The 18,831-nt window shown below is 36.9% G+C and overlaps 1 protein-coding gene across 5 annotated transcripts in view; it reads right to left on the reverse strand.

Moving 5' to 3' along the window:
• Positions 1-18,831, reverse strand: part of IL1RAPL1 (interleukin 1 receptor accessory protein like 1) — a 759,868-nt gene that overhangs the window by 15,557 nt on the left and 725,480 nt on the right. For all 5 annotated transcript variants that reach the window (XM_032184130.1, XM_032184112.1, XM_032184122.1 and 2 more), the window contains 3 exons: positions 15,175-15,307; positions 13,154-13,299; positions 1,255-1,398 (listed from right to left, as the gene is read on the reverse strand). In XM_032184130.1, the coding sequence (XP_032040021.1) occupies positions 1,255-1,398; positions 13,154-13,299; positions 15,175-15,307 (423 nt within the window). The remainder of the gene's footprint in view (positions 1-1,254; positions 1,399-13,153; positions 13,300-15,174; positions 15,308-18,831) is intronic.

An 18,831-nucleotide genomic window follows, 5' to 3' on the forward strand; every position in this document is an offset into this window, starting at 1 on the left:
GATCTTAATATGTAATTCTTTCCTTTACACAAAGACCTCTAATTTTGCTGCTGCTCTTCTCCGTTATCAGTTACAGATTTGGCCAGTGCTTGTTTATCAGTACGTATTTACTATAATATGTCACACAGCAGCTTCTGTCCACAGGCTATTACCTTGAACTGTAAAATAACTTTCAGCAGTATTTCAGTAAAAAAGGAAGGTTCTGTCACCAAAGACATAGTGATAGCACAAAACATCAGGAACTCTAACCCAATAAACCAAAACCAATTAATCAGAGCCTGCAGCTCAACCCAATTTGCTGTCCAATAGTAGTTTTGATTAGTAGGACTAGAGGCAGAAAAGACATTTTTCCTCATTGCTTAAAAACTGAAGAAAACAAAATACATGTATTTGTTTCACACAAGCCATGCGTACATTGCAGACTAGTTTTTGTTTAAGCTGGCTGTCCTTGAATCACAGAACAACTTCAATGACCATTAGCTGCTCTCTCAGTGATGAAGCAAGTGAAGTCAAGAAAATAGACTGCTATTTGCATTCCCAAACACTCAGCACAGTTTACTGAGACTGATCAGTTTAAACAAGGAGTAAATTGAAATTCACTCCAACCTCTACCTATTTGGGGAACACAAGCAGGGAAGATGCTTCCTTTCTTATGGAAAAGTGAAACTGCCTTTTGGCACTGTCAGAAAGGCAGTCTGTCTTTTATGCATAGGTGCTGGTAGTTTTCATTTGGTGTTGGGAGTATGAATCCAGAAGACATGGGTGTTGCCTGGAGATCAGAGGGTAGCACGTACATCAGCTAAGCAGTCACTACTGCTAATGTGCTGCATGAGGAAAGTGTATTAAAGTCTGCGCCTAATGCAGTGAGAAATAAAAACTGTAGTTGTTAACACATCTTAAACTGAAACGACCCCTGCCCCCCGGCCGGTGTTGGCCGTGGGTTTTGTTTTGCTGCAAACTTCTACAAAAAAAAAAAAAAAAAAAAAAAGAAAAAGAAAAAGAAAAAAAAATAGAAAAGGAAAAACGAAAGAAAGGAAAAAGGGAAAAAAAAGAAAAAAAAAAAAAAAAAAAAAAAAAACCCCCCGGGGGGTGAGGGGGATGCCCCGCGGCGGGCTGCAGGGAGGAAGCGCCTGGGGTTTTGCAAAGAAAATTAAAAAAAAAAAAAAAGGGGGAGGGGGAACTTGGGACTTAGTAAAGAGAATAAAAGACAGGCACACACTGCATACTGACAAGCATACTGAAAAGCTGCCTTACCTCCATCTAGTTCTTCGGCTCCAAAATGATTCCTGTAGAAGAGCATAATCTCTATCTTGTAACACTTGTAGATAGTCACTAAACAAACAAGCAGCAGCAGAATAGCACCAAGCCCACCAGCAAGCTCAACTGTATACATCAGCTCTGCAAAGAATTACAAAATACAATAACAAACACATTCCAAAACAGAGAAAGATTAGCAGTAAACCTTACTTGTGTTAAACAGTAAAATAAAATAATGAGGGTTATTTATTTATTTATTTTTAATTAGTTAAAGTACCCTTGAAAAAATAACAAGTTAATAGGAATATTTTTCCTTTAATAACATACTTTTTCCTCTGGTACAGTGTCTGGATTGCTCATTTGAAAAAAGAGCTGTTGCTGGTATGTGTTTGTGCATATATGTAAAAGACAGATCTGATAACCCTCTTCCTTCTCTCTCTCTGTGGATATATCACATTTTGTTTTACACACATAAATGTTGACATTCCAATGAAAACAGAGGTTATTTTTTCTTTTTGGTGGATGATAATTAAAACATTTCCTCCCTTAATCCACACAGAAATAAGAAGAAGATCTGGTTTTGGATGAGTTTTAGTCTAGTGCCTACAAATAAACTAGGGATTTTTTTTTCTTCCTAAAACAAACAAACAATCAAACAAACAAACAAAAAGCAAAGAAAAAATAACTTGAGGGATGTGAAGACAAATTATCCAAGGAATCCCAGAGCCTCACATCTTGGTTACATGTAAATATATTTGACACAGTTTCCCAATGATTTGCAATTCTTTTTTTTCCCTCCTCTTTCTCCAAACAGGGTTTGCTTTATGGTTAGCCATTGCAAACCAACCCAATCTGTCCCCATTCAGACCAGGATCCCTCCTCTTTTGTGCCTTCTGCCCTCTGCCACTGGAGATTCACATGGCAGACTGAGATCATGCTATGTAGTTCCCTTTTGAGGATGGGGACTCCAGTCAAATGTAGCCACAGCTAATAACAGCAATCTCATCAGTGGGGTCACTTATCAGTGAATGAATAATATGTCATCATGGGCCTTCAACCCCCTTGTCTTAACCATTGCACACTCAAGAAAACTCACGCAGCTATGTGGCATCCATTTTGTGGCTAGTTTTCCTTTGCTAATCAACTTGAAACTAGCAATGTTAAACAAGGACAGTGGGATTGTTGCTAGAAATGTTGAAACTTGAAATAAGTAACAAATGGCATATCCTAAGACCATCTATATTTTTTCAATATCACTCGGTTCTGAGGAATGCCAAGAAATCAAATCTTGGAAAACTAAGTTATGCAGTTTTGTTTCATAATGTCTGTGTTGGAGAAAGCTTTGTTCATGTTCCTTTCACACCATACTCTTCCAGTGTGCAGCTTCTGTCTGAGTGAAGCAGTGTACATGCAGCCTGCTTTTTTGGCTTTTGTGGTTATGCAGACGTGACACTCCAGCACAATACAATTCAATTAAAAAAATAAAAGGTTATAGGAGAAAGTGACAATTCCATTTATTTTGACTATGTCTACCGAGAATCACACATTTTTTTATTATTTTGAGGCAACTGTAAGATGATTTCATTGCTCTCTAGAAGGCACTAAAACTGCAATAAAGTAAAATAAAAAGGCATTTATATTCTGTGTCATTCTTTCCAAAACTGTGCTGGAAACTCCTTTGTGTTAGATATTTTCAAGACTGGCATGGTTATTTCAGACTTTCAGTTGTCTTCTGGTCCAGAGAAGGGAATGTTAATAAAAATAACCAAAAAAATAATAATGTTTGCATACAAGTAATTCAGTATTTCACAATATGAATGGAAATGGAAATTATTCTGCACTGGTTTACTATAGCCTGTATATCATTTTGTACTGCAGGTGATGCAGCTGTTTAATAGGAACTAGAAGAACAGTTTTTAATATGTTGGGTTGCTAGGTACAAAATACTCTATGTGCCTGCTGCTGTGACTCATTAAAACTGATGGAAATACAGCTGGAAAACAAAAGTTTTTCCTAAATTAATGATTTTGAGATTAAATGGAAAAAATAACTGCAGGTAGTTAGTTACCTGTTCTCTATCATTGTGCAGGAAATCAGACTAATGCACTGCATCATTTTTGCTATCAAAGAGTCCCTCTTAGGTTCTGTTTTCCCCATAAAATTATTCAAGTCTATGCTTGTACTTTTTCTTTAAAAAAAAATCTATCTGAATATACATGAAACTGTCCTAAACCTACTAGGCAAGCAGAGCAAGAATCAAAATTCTCTAAGTCACCCTGGAAAGTACTAGAAATTGCCTTTTTTTCTGATGTTGCCTCACCCATCATGTTCATGTATAATCATATATATATATACTCACATATACAAGGGGAAAATGATTCTTAAACAGAATTGTTTCCATGGTAAGTTATTTGTTCTTTCCTTCTAACATAGCAAGTTTGTGTTTTCCTCCATGCTGAGCTATGTATCAGTGCATACGCGCTCTCTGTCTCAGGTGAAGTTTATAAGGCTCTTGAGTCAGAGAGATACAGTAATTAGCCATCCTTACACACCACTGTGCAAAAGCCTTAGATAGTCCCCAAAGAACAGAAACTAGTGCAGCTGTGTCTGTACAGTGCCGTGAAGGGCAGGACAGATTAGCCTGGGCACAGTGCCACATTAAACAGTTTGCTTTCAGGCCTCAAGCTACTACAACTGCAGGTTACTAAAGTATGCTGTACAGGGACACTATCTAGCTTTGAGCTGCCTCAGGAATTTTATGAAGAGCGTCACCCTGTGTTAGGCCAAACTGAAGGAGTCAGCAGCAGTCTGGTTTTCCCCTTGTGAGGTGGAGAGGAGGACTCTGACTCCTACCTGGGAAAGGTTACTCCTGAAAGGTGTCTTGTGAGGCTGGTGATGTGTGTGACAGCAAGGATGTAGTAAAGTGTAATAGCAAGGATAGAGTGTAAAGCAGCCTTTGCAGAAACATGATTGTTTTGTGCTGCTTTATTCTGCCTTTTGCACTGCAGTTTGAACACGATTGCTACAGCAGGCATTGCACTCCCTTTGAAGTGTGATCTGTTTTTCCTGCTGAAACTCAAGTTTCCTGTAGTGGCTGCACACTAAAAAGATTCAATTTCAGCACAATTCTACATCAGAGGGGAGAGACAAAAACTGTAAACCTTTTAAAACCTATTGCCCTCCTTAAGGAGCTGAGGCTGACTGTAGAAAGTAGTAGAGGAAAATTACTTGTCTAACCCTTAGGGAGACAGGCATTCTGTTAAACACAACAAATGAGCAAGTGCCAAGTAGCTACATTCAAAAGCACAGCAATCATCTAGTTACAGGCAATTAACAATAGTCCTCCAGTAGCACAGGAACAGTTCTACTCCAAGGAAAAACACATTGATTACTGCTGCAGTAGTAGATTGGTTTCTGAGTAAATAGCTTCGATTTAAAACAAGATTTGTTACAAGCAGTTTGACCAATGGCTACAAAATTTTTTTTTTCCCCCTTATCAGGAGGTTTTGGCCCAGCAACCCAATGAAAGAAAATGCTAATTAAAACAAAGTACATGCCCTTTCTAAATATTCAGTATGATGTGATGGTAAATGTACTCATTTTATAGTGATGCTATCCTAATCATTAGGTGTATTTGTAGGATATATCTTTGATTTTACCTGGCTTTAATTTTTGATAAACTTCCTTTCTCTGTGTAAAGCAGGTAATTCATTTATCTTAGCTGGAGTTGTAACAAGAAAGTAAATAAAAGAGTGCTTTCAAAGATTCATACCTCATGACTTATACAACATGCTTCAGAAACCTAACATTTAATGATCTGTGATAATTTAAAATTAGTCTTATTCTATTCATTAGTCCGTATACAGTTGAGCTACCTAGAAAAATAATTATGTTTCAAACATATATATACATATATATACATATATATAGTGATTTATAACTCTTCAAGGACATGTGATTTATAGCTGCGTATTCATTTTCTGAGGCTTTTTCAAAATCAAATTACAGTCTATCTAAGGTTTCAATTTTGCAATCACTTACGCAGATTGCATAACTTCACAGAATATAAGTAATCCTTCTGAAGTCAACAGGACTATTCACAGAGCTTCAGGTTATCCCACACATAAATCTCTGCAACTTTGTGTCTTAGCCTCATTTCCATTCTCTGGTTTTCTTGGACAATTTTACAGGCTTTTTTACATTCAGTTCTTAGTTTGTCTTGATATATGTTCATAGACTTCAATTATAAAGTTAAACATAAAGGTAATGGGTATAATTTGGAAAGGAAGCAGGTAAAGATAACGCTTACTAAAATTCTTCACTGTTATTTCCTATGATGATGCCTGAGAGAATGGAAAAAAACAGATACTGATAATCAATGCAAGACCAATGTCTCATCAGATGTAGTTTTCTTTATAAAGAGTTGTCTTACTCATAAAGGAAGGAGGAGGCCAGCTAGAAAAGGAATATTCATCTGAATCTCATTTTAGACATCATCAGTTAAAAGAAGAGAGAGATTAGATTGGGAAGACAGAAACCCATACTCATAGTTAAAAAAAGAAGAAGTATGATTTTTTTTCCCTCTTTTTCTGAATACAGCATGGCTATAAAGCAATATATCTTTTTAGAGAGATAGCTTTCATAGAAATATAGCATATTGAACCACATCTTTACACAGCATATGCATACACAGTATGTGTGTATATATATATCTATATTATCTATATTATCTATATTATCTATTCTCTACTTTTTGATTTTTTTTTTTCATTTGTTTCAAAGAGAAAAATAAACCTGTATTTAAGGAATAAAGATGGTTTTACAAATACTGTTGTGAATAACCACTAATAGATATCATTGAAATAATAACACTTCTGATACCAGTAGAAGCAGATTTGGCGTGTTCATTAGCTTGATCATGAAATCATCTCTAAGCACAAAGCTGATACTTTCTGCCAGCATAGGCCATATAAGCCTGTAAATGCCTGCAGAGTTGACTTAAGGTGGGTAAGTTTGGTTATAGTTTTTAATTTTAATTTTTATTTTTTCAATGCAGTAGCTTCGTTTTATCTGTCAGAACTATTGGGACACAGTTATCTCACTTTATTCATTAGATTGATATATACTCCGTATATGTATGTATGAGTGCCAATACAAGTTGGGGATCTTGTTGACCTATTCATTTGTACAACAGACAGCATATCCAAGCTGTAGTTCTGTTGGACATCTTAGTGTTACTAGACTTAAGAAAATAACTTGTAATAATAGAATATATATTCTTAGTGATGACAGTTTTATTCTTTCTGAGAAGTACAAAATACCTGTTCCCAGCAGAAGAATAATTACAGTCTTGAGTATGTTAGCTCAAGAGAAGACAAGATTGAAGAAAATGTAGATGCTGCAGTACTACTGCCGTTTACTAGATTTAAATACAGAACACTGCATTTTAAAGGCAGTTTATACTTCAAATTGAAATAAAAAAAAGTCATAATTATGCAGATTTGAATTAATCTCTAGTTAGCTTCCCCAAATAAATTTTATATGACTTAAAACCTTCCTGATTAGGAAAGATTCTATTTGCTTATTGTGCTACTGAAATCAGACATCCCACACAATTACTTCTTTTAGATTTGCTGAAAGAAATGAATGTAAGAAGCACTGGGAGGTGCCAAAATGTGGGGGAAAATGGAGTACCAAGTTCCAAGGATGTAAGATCATAAAACATACTGTTTACATTTCTTCCTAAGGATAGCATTAATGAATAATTTAGCTCTGAATGGTTTATAAGAACAATTTGTGTTAATTTATTTTAAAATATTTTCTTCCTTGTCAATCAGGGTTAGAAATGTACTTACATAGACATTATATAAAAAGAACTATGATAAAAGTGGAACAAAAGCTGTTTTAAAAAGAAATCTGTTTAACAAACCAACTTGTTTGACACCTCTTTAGAGGAGAGCTGGATTTAGGCACATGCTAAGTAATCTGACTAATCTTTTCATCAAAACCTTACTGATGAAGAAAAGAGTTTTATGAAGAATTTCTGTCAAACAGACAGAAACATTCTTTAGTACACAACTAATTTACTGATTTTAGATGAGATTGAGTGTAAAAAGAACAGTCATTAGTGGTTAGGCTTGGGGAAAGAAGGCAGGAAGCCCCGTGTTATGCACCTTTGTTTCTCTGTCATGTACTGAATCTTTGCACTGCTCAGAATAAGACAACCTGAAGGCTTCTTTAATGGCCTATGATGGCTTCTTTAATGGTGGGGGAGAAGGGAATCAATTCACATCAAATCAAATCAAATCAAATCAAATCAAATTTCACTTTCAATTCTAAAACCTAGAGAGGAACTCATAGAGCTTATCCTACAGTGCAGACCAAAAGCTGAATGCCTTATATGCTGGAAGATATACATATGTGTGGTCTTAGCAAACCAAATGGATCTGTGTTTTACAAAAGTTTTGCTTCGACTGAGACTTAAGAGTTTTGCTGAAATGTTCAGTTAATTAAGAACAATTAACAGAAATTGTAATATGAAACTCCTTGCTCTCATATCTCACATGATGAGTGCCAATTCAGAAATTTCTAAAACATCATGAAGCATTATGGCAAAGGGAACTATAACACCTGTGGTTTCTTCATGGACTTTAGATGATAACTGTTGTTTCTTTTCTCTTTTAATTGTCGCTCTTGACTATTGCTCTGTGAAGTCGTGTCTAGTCATTGAAAATGCTCATGAAATCAAAAACTTACATTATCCAAGTCCTGATATTATAAAACAAATTTACATTACTATGTGAATGACAGTAATTTAAGGTACTTCTCAGCAATTCTATTTCCATTAATAACTGGATGAAGAATATTCAGAATTTCCTACTATTCATAGTTTGGCTTCCAATATTTGGAAATATTAATACAATGTTTATGTATTCATAGGTAAAGAGTTTAAGGTATAACTACTTAAATATTTCCCCAAGAAGCATTTCCTATGGAAAAAAAATAACTTGCTTTAATTTCAAACATACATTCTCATGGGCAAATTAAAATAGAGTAACTCTTCTTCTAAACAATATATTTTAGTAAAACTCTTTAAAAGTTGTTATAACTATCCCTCAGTTATATATGTTAGGGTCAAAGAGCCCCATATATCCCCTATGACAGAAGAAAACAGACCCAAGATATAAGAGGCACAGGACAGAAAAGTAGACAACACTGAGAAATAAAAGAAGATACTTTGAAAAAAATGCATAAAGTGTATTACCTGCTCACAGGTCTGATGGTTATCCATGAAAGCCGTAAATATGTTATTTATTTTTTAAAATAAGAAAAACTGAAAAAAAAAGCAACCTTAAAACTTAGGACAGCATAGAATTTGAGATTATTTTTGCATTGGTATTTTATTTGCAGACACACAGACAAGAATTTCCATAGAAATAGCCACAAAATTAAATAATAATCTGTGTTACCACCTAAATGTACAATTAAATGAGACCACAAGGGATTTGATCCAGCATGAAAGTCATAGTTTAGAAGACACAATATTGTAGCAGAACATTATTTCTTCTTAATGCATTATATTTTTATTTATTATGTATGGGCTTGTATTCTTGAATTAAAAGCCTGTGACAAAATAGAATTGTAGTGTATGATCCATCCCTTACATCATCTGCAGTATGTAGTTTGTCATTAATAAATTTGTGTTTAGCTGCTGCCAGTACCACTCTCAATATTAATTTCTAGAAGGTTCCTCTATCTGGTTGAAGACTGACCTGTAACTGCTACAGATGATCGATGACAGCTATCATCACTAAGCAACAAAATCAGCTTCAGATTGTAACAAGTAGATCTTTTTTGTTCACACAGAAGAGAAAATAACTCTATTATTGTAAAAATGATAGAAATAAATTTGATCAACAGCTGGAGGAAGAGAATGAAAGTTAGATCTCCTGGGTTCTTGTTGCTCTCTACTTCTGATTATTTTTGGACAAATTTGTAGGAATGGACCAGAAGAGGAAACAGCATTGGTACTGCTATACTTAAAATGCTCTACTGCCCTTAGGTCAGTTAAATTATTCCTATGCATAACATCTGAGGAAAGTTAGGCATCTAGAAATGGTCAGCTGTCTGCATAAAAACAGTGATCATAGGTTTTCTCCACTGGCAGTCACAAAGTAAGAGGAACACAGGAGGAAATCGGAGCTAAACTGCCAGAGATGGGGACTGCTGCCCAGATGGGGCTCAACTGCCCAGACCACAGTTCTCTAAAGCTGAATGCCTAACGTAGGGTAGCTTTTCTGTCACAGCTCTTGCCCTAAACTTTCTTTCATAAGATGGGAAGCTCAGGGTTTCAATTCCAGGACCAAATAGGGGAGAAAGCAGAAGCCCCCTTGCCCTGGCTGCACATGTTGGGAACTGGCATGTGAAGGGACTGCCTCCAGCTCTTGTTTTCATTTTCTGTGAGGTAAATGGCTCCCTGCTGAGACAGACTGGAGTGAAGAGTAAGAATGATGCATGTAGGTGTTTGCTGGTTATTCAGACTCTCAACTATTTGCCCTTTCAGGATGTGTAATTGTGGGCATACCCAAAAGTTCCCACTGGAAGTTCATGTTTACAGAGAATATATTGAGCAGGGCAAAGCAAGAGGCAGAAAGTTGTTTTAAGGGCTTACATTTTGTACCTGAATCCCCACTCTAGCATTTAGTCCTAAATACCTCTTTTCCCAGGAACACTTTTTGTCCAGAAACAGAGCTTTCTGCTTTTTTGTCCCTTCTGATCTGAGCAATGATGTACCACATATGAAGTTTAAGAGTGATTTATCATTTTGTTTTCAGGTAAGCAGTGAACTTTCCAAATTCACCATTTCTATTTGCTTATACTGATGAAAAAGAGAGATCTCTAACTAGAAAACTGGGAAAAACTAATACCTCTGCAAATGCTTTAGTTTCAGGAAGCAAATTTACCTAATTGTTAGGTCCCGATTGTTCTGTGAGCAAATAATAAAAAATTAATAAACAGCTAACTCATTCCTATCAGAGACTAAATATGGATCTAAACAGGGAAACCTAAAATGAAATGTTGTCATGGTGATATACAGGAGACTAAGCAAGCAGTGCAAAGCTCCTCTTCCTAGGAGACCTGAGAGACAAGCTCAAATTTTTATCTGTCATGGTTAATTTATCATTTCACTGAAACAGTTGTCAACATGCAAAGTATGTAGAAGGCTTGTAACAAGTACCTTTTGTTTTTTTGAGGTCACAATGGATTTTGTTTCCAAATCACAATTTCAGATTTAGTCTTAATCTTTTGTGGGAGCTCTTGCTATTTTTACCTTTTACTATTTATAAGGGCAGTTAAATATTGAGATTACTTCCTCTTAAGCATGTCATCATGCATCATGAGACCACATACTGCAATATGTTTGACATACTGATTTCTCTGAAAAAGGGAGGAAGGAAAGTAAACCTTTCCAAAAATTTTATGTATTCACTGATAGATTAAAAAAGAGTTACATGTCATATCAGTCTTGGTGTTATTGCTTGTATGGAGGGGAAAATAAGGACTCACCATCAGCATATGACTTAATAAAAATCAGTTAATTAATTGTTGGTTTCAAAGTAATTTAAGCCTTAAGATTCTGTATCTCCAGTGCTCCACGTACTAACTTTATTATTAAAGACAACACATTGAATTACAGTGTTTGTTTTTTAAAGTTCTCACCCTGGGTTCAAATATATCTGAATTAGGGGTACATGGCTACCACCTGATAAATTGTTGCAGTTCAATTACTTAGTAAGTTAATTTTCCATTTCAGAAAATTCAAGAAAATATTCCAAATACCATGCTAAGTGGAACATCTATTTATTTACATCTCATAAGAAAGATTGAGAAGTGTTCAGAAAAAGGGCTATGAGAAGTGTTCAGAAAAAGGGCTAAGTGTTCAGAAAAAGAGCTATGAATTAGCTCTTTTCAATTAATTGGGGGTACACAAAAATATATTTAAATAAATGAGTCACACTCTGGGTTTATGGCTCTTGTACAGATTTTGCATGTTGAAAGACTAAAATTAGGGAAGGCTTCACTTCTTTGATATAAATCAAGATGCAACAACTAATTTAGTACCACAGGAAGAACCCAGAAGAACATTTACAGACTAAAAAAAGCACAGTAATGACAGCAAAGTACAGACACTGCTGCTGATTGTTCTTTGCTCCCTTAAACCAGTGGAATGCTTCATGAGTGTGGAGAGCATCAAGCCTAGGCATGTGGAGCACCCTCTGGGAGGTAAAGTGAACAAAGTGAATATCAGAACCTGTCTTTGCAAGAGTCTCTCCTTTCCATAATTATCTCCATCCCTGTGGACATCAGCCTGAAGTAATGCAATGTGAGTGGTGAGTAGAAATAGGAAGATCCTTATATGTTTCTGTCTTCACTTGAAAAATGTTGGTGTTACACAAATGTTTTAGAAGGAAATTGTCCACAGTCAGACTCCCAGGAACTTCCACAGGAACTCCCATGGGCTGGCTGGATGGACAGTGAGATGAGATGAAAATTGGCTGATTGGCTCGGCCTAGAAGGTTATGATTAATACTGCAAAGTCTAATTGCAGGCCAGTGGCATACCCCAGTGGTCAATATTGGGTCCAGTTCTGTTTAACATCTTCATTAAGTATCTGAGTGAAGGAGGCAGGGTGTACCATCAGAAGTTTGGAGACAACATAAAACTGGGATGAGTGGCTGATAGGCCAGAGGGTTGTGCTGCCAACCAGAGGGACCTGGATAGGCTGGAAAAATGTGCTGATGAGAAACTGTTGAAGTTTAACAAAGTGCAAAGTTCCTGAGGAGGGACCGTCATGGGTACCAGTTAGTGCTCGGGAACACCCAGCTGGAAAGCATTTTTACAGAATATAACCTGAAGATCCCTATGAATATCAAGCTGAACATAAGCCAGCAATCTGCCCTTGCTGCAAAGAAAGTTAATGTTATTGTTGACTGTACTAGGCAAAGTGTTGCCGGCAGGTGGAGGGAAGCTCTGGGCCCATCAGTATAAAAGATATATAAACATACTGGAGAGACTATAACAAAGGGCCAGAGAAATGAATAAGGCTTTGGTGTTCCTCTCATATGAGGAAAGGCTGAGAGGGCTGGCACTGTTCAGTTCAGAGAAGAGAAGACTCAGAGGGATCTTGTCAATGTGTATATGTTCCTGAAAGGAGGGTGAAAATAGTGTTGAGCCAGGCTCTTTTGAGTGGTGTCCAGCTATTGGACAAGAGACAATGGGCACAAAATGGACACTGTCTGAACTTTAGGAAACAATAACTGTGGTGGTGACTGAGCACTGGTACAGGTAGCCCTGAGAGGCTGTGGGGTCCTCCTTGGAGATTTTCAAAAGCTGCCTGAACATAGTCCTGTGCAACCTGTGCTAGGTTTTTCTGTTTAGGCAGCCGTTTTGGACCAGACAAACTCCAGAGATCCCTTCCAACCTCAACCATTCTGTGATTCTATTAAGTTTAGGTGACTTTACTGATAGAAGTAGAATGTATTTGTTTTGCTTTTTTAGTATTTAATTATTTCTTAAAGAAAATTATTATGGTTTTATTACTTGTAACTTCCTACTATTTTATTTTTCTCTATTGAGCCTTTATTAGTTTTAAAATTTAAAATTATTAAATGCATCTGTTATAGAAATATAGTTAAAAGGTGTTACTGTATTTATCCTGGTGACAGCCAGAATAAACAGCAACCTTTATATTTTATTTTGTAAGTGGTATGAATGCCAAGGGAAAACAATCATTGCTTACTAATATCTCAGAAAGACATACTTTCATAAAAAGGAAGCTTTCCAAACTGACCACCCCCACAATGTACCATTTTGTGGTGAGGACCTGCATATTTACCCCTTTTATGCAGAAGAATACTGGCGTGACGGCGTCCATTTCCATTCTCAACATAGCATGAGTAATTGCCAAGGTCTCCTTCTTCCACAGAGTCAAGAATCAATGAGATAGAAACTTCCTGTTCCCCAAGATGTTCCTTGAGAACCCTGAGGAAAAAGAAATCGTATCTTCTGTTCTGCTTGTATCACAGTGGAGCATCAGATAATCATGGCATAATATTGCTACTTACAATTCACAACTCTTTGGCTTCAGATTTGGTTATGGTTTGATGCAATCTTAATTAAATTATATCACATACTTTTCTTCCTCACTTCTAATGAGGAGGTTTGGCTTTGTAAATGTTAATGAGAGCTACAGTTAATTGTATTTAAGCAGGATGATGCGCACAATGATAACATATTACTGTACTCTGATGGAGGCCCTGATCAGTAATATGTAGAGTCTTGAAATGTTAGAACAGAGAAAAGTGAAACACAGTTATATTTCAGGTTTTCAATTACACCAGGAGTTTTGATGAAATGCACTATTTGTATACTGAAATATATATATATATATTGTGAATATATTATAAAATTTGACTATGTATTATAAGTCAATAGAAGGAAGTGGAATGCCAGATGCCACTCATTCAAACAGATGATAAGGAAAAGCAAAGACCTGCTTAATGCTCCTCCTGTTTTCCAATTTCTTTCTTTCCCTCTTAGCAATCCCATCAGTGGTTTTAGAAACCCAGCACAGCAAGTGACAAACTGCTACAGGCTGCTCCCTCACTTCACACCTGACAAAAGCAGCGGAAACCAGTCTTCTGGGTCCTCCTTCCACAAAACAAGAAAGTTGTAAAGAGGTTTTTGACACCTTTTCATCAGCCTTCTTAAATGCCAAGTCTGGTTGAAAGGCTTGGGAAGGGCTTTATATGAGAAATGTAGCTTATCTAGTTGTCTTGTTCAATTAAGTGTATTTGTTCTGATCTTTATAAAATTTGATGTACACTGGGCTGAAATATGCCTCCATTTTGCCTATGTCTGGGGACACAGAGACCTTGAATGTCTATATGACCTTCTTGATTTTGACAAAGGAAGATTCTCCCTTAATTTAATTATACAGTAGAACTCCAAGCTAAAACTGAAAACAAGTGTGACTTCTTGTCTGTTGATAAGGTAGTAAATTCCTATGTAAGAGCAGAAAGGGATATAAACTCATGATGTTCTATTGCAGAAAATCACTGAGGATAATACACCTGTGGTTATTTAACTTCCTTTGTAGTGCATACTTAGATTTGCATTCATTTATAGGTTTATGCATGATATACAAATGCAGTTATACACACACACACATGATTGTAAATAAGAAAGGAATCTCTTCAGATCTAAGTAGGTACTTCATATTGGATATGAGTTGGAAAGCTGTGTCAAGCATGTTATTCTCAATACAAAAATACTGTTTTCTCAATTTCCAAATGAGGTAACACTTTTAGAAGCAGAATAAGTACATGATGTGAATTGCCAGATCCTTTCTATGACAAATATTTCAGCAGCTAGAACCTGCCCATGTAACAGGAGTCTTGGATCTCACAGGGCAAATAACATTCCAGGAAACTCAGTTCTTTCTTTGAAGAAGAGAAATCAAACATTCAAAAAGAGATGTCAGACTTCAGCATTTATTTAAGGCTATGTGCTTAAAAAACTTATTTTGACCTGCTTTTCTGGATGTATTTACTTTTCTTTATTTCTTCTTAGTAACTGTGTTAATGGTTGTTATAGTTTGCCACAGTTTGAAAATGTGACTATACAAATCCCAGTTGGTTACACTACTGTGCTAGCTGGGCAACCACTCTGCTTTTGCAGCTCTCTAACATCAGGTTTTGCTGCATTTTTTTGTTGTCTAATGATGAAATTGAAAAGATAAAGACTGGATGTTGCAAAAAAATGGCCCAGATTGCAAGTGTTCCTGAATTAGTCTGTGATAACAAGTATTACATTAACTACCAAAAAAAGATACTGCTTGATTTTTTTTTCTTTTACCTGATGTCACTTTCCCAGACTCGACTATCATCTAAATCTTCAATAAACTTCTCCCCTTTCATCCAGTAGATTAAAGGACTGACATCTCCACTATATCCAAAGAAAGCTCGGCAGGTTAGATTAGCAGAACCACCTGTTACAAAGAAAGAAAGAAAAAAAAAGTTATTTCAAAATTTGTAAAAAAGGATTCATTTTTGAACCAGTAGATGTGTTGATTTAAACAATGTATATCTGTAGAGACCCTCCATTTTCAGTTGTTGTTAGAAATGCCCCAAAACATCTACTTGTCTTGCAGCTGGTGTTCAATATATTTTCTGAAAATAAATACAATAAAAGTGAGATTAAATGTTACATTAGAGCAGGATTCACTTTTGTATTGTTTTACCGAATGTTCCATGTATTGCGAGGAAATGAAAGACTATGGTTTCTTAAAAATTGCCAACTTAACTAAAGATTTCAATGTTTTCTTTAAAAATAGGTAAAGGTTAGGCAAAACAGACATGCAATCACATTTGTGTTAGTTCAGCCTTGCAAACATTTCTGCAAAGAGGTTGGTAGACTCCTGTAGGGTGTCGTTTCCTGTACCATTTCCAAGGGACAGCCAATAGAAAGATACATGTTTGTTGCTAAGTTATCACTGTCTGGGAAACATTTTATGTATTAATTGGAAATAACCATCCAATAACATGCAGTAAGGAGCAGAAATTCTACATATGTGCAGAGTTACTTAATGTTTACATGCTAAGGCACATGGAAAATAAGGAGTTGATTGGTGACAGCCAACATGACTTCCCTAAGGGCAGATTGTGCCTGATAAATCTCATGACCTCCTACAATGGGATTACAGCACTGGTGGAAGAGCAACTGACATCACCTACCTGGACTTGTGCAAAGCATTTGACACTGATAGCCAGTGATAGCCTTGTCTCTAAATTAGAGAGACATGGATTTGACGGATGGACCACTTAGTGGGTAAGGAATTGGCTGGATGATCACACTCAAAGAGTTGTGCTCAATAGCTCAATGTTCAAATGGAGATCAGTGATAAGTGATGTTCCTCAGGGGTCAGTACTGTGACAAGTGCTGTTTAACACCTTTGTCTGTGACGTTGTCATTGGGATCAAATTCACCCTTAGCAAGTTTGCTGGTGACACCAAGCTGTGTGGTGTGACTGGCATGCTGGAGGGAAGGAATGCAATCCAGAAGGATTTGGACAGGCTTGAGGCGGGCCTGTCCAAACCACATGAAGTTCAAGAAGGCCAAGTACAAGGTCCTGCACCAGGGCCAGAGCATTAATTCTTTCTGAATTAAAGAACAAATACAAAGAACAAATACAGGCTGGGCAGAGAATGGATTGAAAGCAGACCTGAAAAGAAGGGCCTGGAGGTACTGGTTGATGAGAAGCTCAGCATGAGCTGTTCCTGTGAACTAGCAACCCAGAAAGCCAACCATATCCTGGGCTGCATTAAAAGCAGCGTGGCCAACAGGTTGACGGAAGTGATTCTCCCCCTCTACTCTGCTCTTGTGAGATGCCACATGGAGTACTGCGTTCCACTCTGGGGCCCCAGCAGGAGAAGGACATGAACATGTTCTAGAGAAGTCTAGAGGAGGGCCACATGGATTATCAATGGGCTGGAGCACCTCTCCTATAAAGACAGGCTGAGGGAGTTGGGGTTCAGCCTGGAGAAGAGAAGGCTCCAAGGAGACCTTATAGTGGCCTTCCAATACCTAAAGGGAGTCTACAAGAAAGCTGGAGAGGAAGTCTGTCAGTGAGTGTAGTGATACGATAAGAAGGCTTTACACTAAAAGAGGGTATATTTAGATTAGATATTTGGAAGAAATTCCTTACTGTGAGGGTAGTGAGGCACCAGAACAGACTGCCCAGAGAAGCTGTGAGTCCGTGGATGAGTGTAAGTCCAGGTTGAATGAGGTTTTGGGCAACCTGGTCTAGTGGAACATGTTCCTGCCCATGGCAGGGACTGGAATTAGAAGATATTTAAGTTCCCAACCCAAACTATTTTATAATTTTATGATTCTATGATACAGTGAGAATTGAAAATGCAATATGCCTTCACGTTAGTTTATTTTCATTGGGCAGCCTTATATTGTATTAGTACCACTTGGGTTTGGGGTTCCAGATAGAGCACATGCAGAGATGGAAATGGTACTTCATGTGCATTTTGGATGTGTGGGTAAGATTGGTTAAAACTAGGTGTATTGCACACAGCCACGTAGTTAAAGATCTATTCACTGATGCAAAGTTGTTTGTCTTAATATGCAACAGCACTTCTAAACTGTTATGTGCATTTCTGTAATGGATAATTACACTGTGATTTAAGGAAGTGTTGTGATTTAAGGAGCATTTCCTCCCCTGAGCAGAGTATTTCCATGGAGCTGATATTACAGCTGAGACCAAAGTCATATTTTATGTACACTTTCAATTTTTGATCCTAGGATGTTAAAGCTGACTGACCACAGCTCATGAAAAAAAAAAAAAATATTATTACTACTTTTTGTTATTTTCTCTACTAAGATGCTGTGAGAAGTCAATCTGGGTTCAATGTATTTTCTTAAAAATATACTACTTTGGGTCTGTATATGGTCCTTCTCAAACCTTTGACAATATTTGAGCATCTTATTTATTTTTTACTATGGAAACAAATGCAGGATTCTGTATAACAGGAAGATAAGTAATCATTAAATAAATCTCTTATTTATCTGAAATGATTTATGGTTTTCCATGAAAGCATCTTGCTCCTCTCATTTGCATGAACTCTCATATCTGCACCACAAAAGGTGTAGAACCAAAGTAAGAACTGAACTGCTTTTTGTCATTTTAAGGAAGCTTACCTACAGTGGATGCCACAACACCATTTTTCTGCAATGTCCGCTAAGGAGACAGGAATACCCCAGTATTTGAAACTAGGAGATGAAGGTCTCATTCATAATCAAAAGATATGAAATTGAATATCTGGTTAATGGGACAGTTAGATAATCTCATCTCATTTAGAGCAAAGTCACCAAATGTAAGCTGAAGGGCAAAAACTCTTCCTAAAGACAGTTTCCATGCCCTGGGAAGCAGCGGTCAGGTCATCTCTTTGCAAAACCACCTCCTTGCAACACAACCTCCTGAATGGTCAGGATACCTTTCTGGAAACTCAGTTCTTTATTCTCAACACAAGGAGGGCTCTGGAAGTGCCATCTAGAAGCAGTGAAGAGATTTTTGCATTCTTGCAGCTATTTGCAGGGAATGAGATGAGCATTAGGGAACCACTTAATGGGGGTCAAGGGCATGAAAACTTGTAATGGGATGTGAAGATCTTTCCTGAGCATTCCCAGGACATCTGAACAGATTCAAACCCACTTTCTTACAACAATTACATGTCTTATATATAAACTAACTACAATACTCAAATGTGGAAATGAAAATACAAAACCTTAAAGGATTATGAATATATTGGTCACAGTCATCCAGTTTAGCACATGTTCAGAGCTGTGAAATGCCTAGCAATCACAGCATTGGTGGACTCCAATCACTCTCAAAATGGGAGAAGGTTCCTGCATGACTAAAGCAAAAACAGGCTCCTTCGAAGAATTAATTAACCCTATGGCATTATCACCAATGCTGAAGAGTACTGTCTGTTGTATCATTGCCAC

This window comes from Aythya fuligula, chromosome 1, assembly GCF_009819795.1.
Source record: "Aythya fuligula isolate bAytFul2 chromosome 1, bAytFul2.pri, whole genome shotgun sequence".
Lineage (NCBI taxonomy): Eukaryota > Metazoa > Chordata > Aves > Anseriformes > Anatidae > Aythya > Aythya fuligula.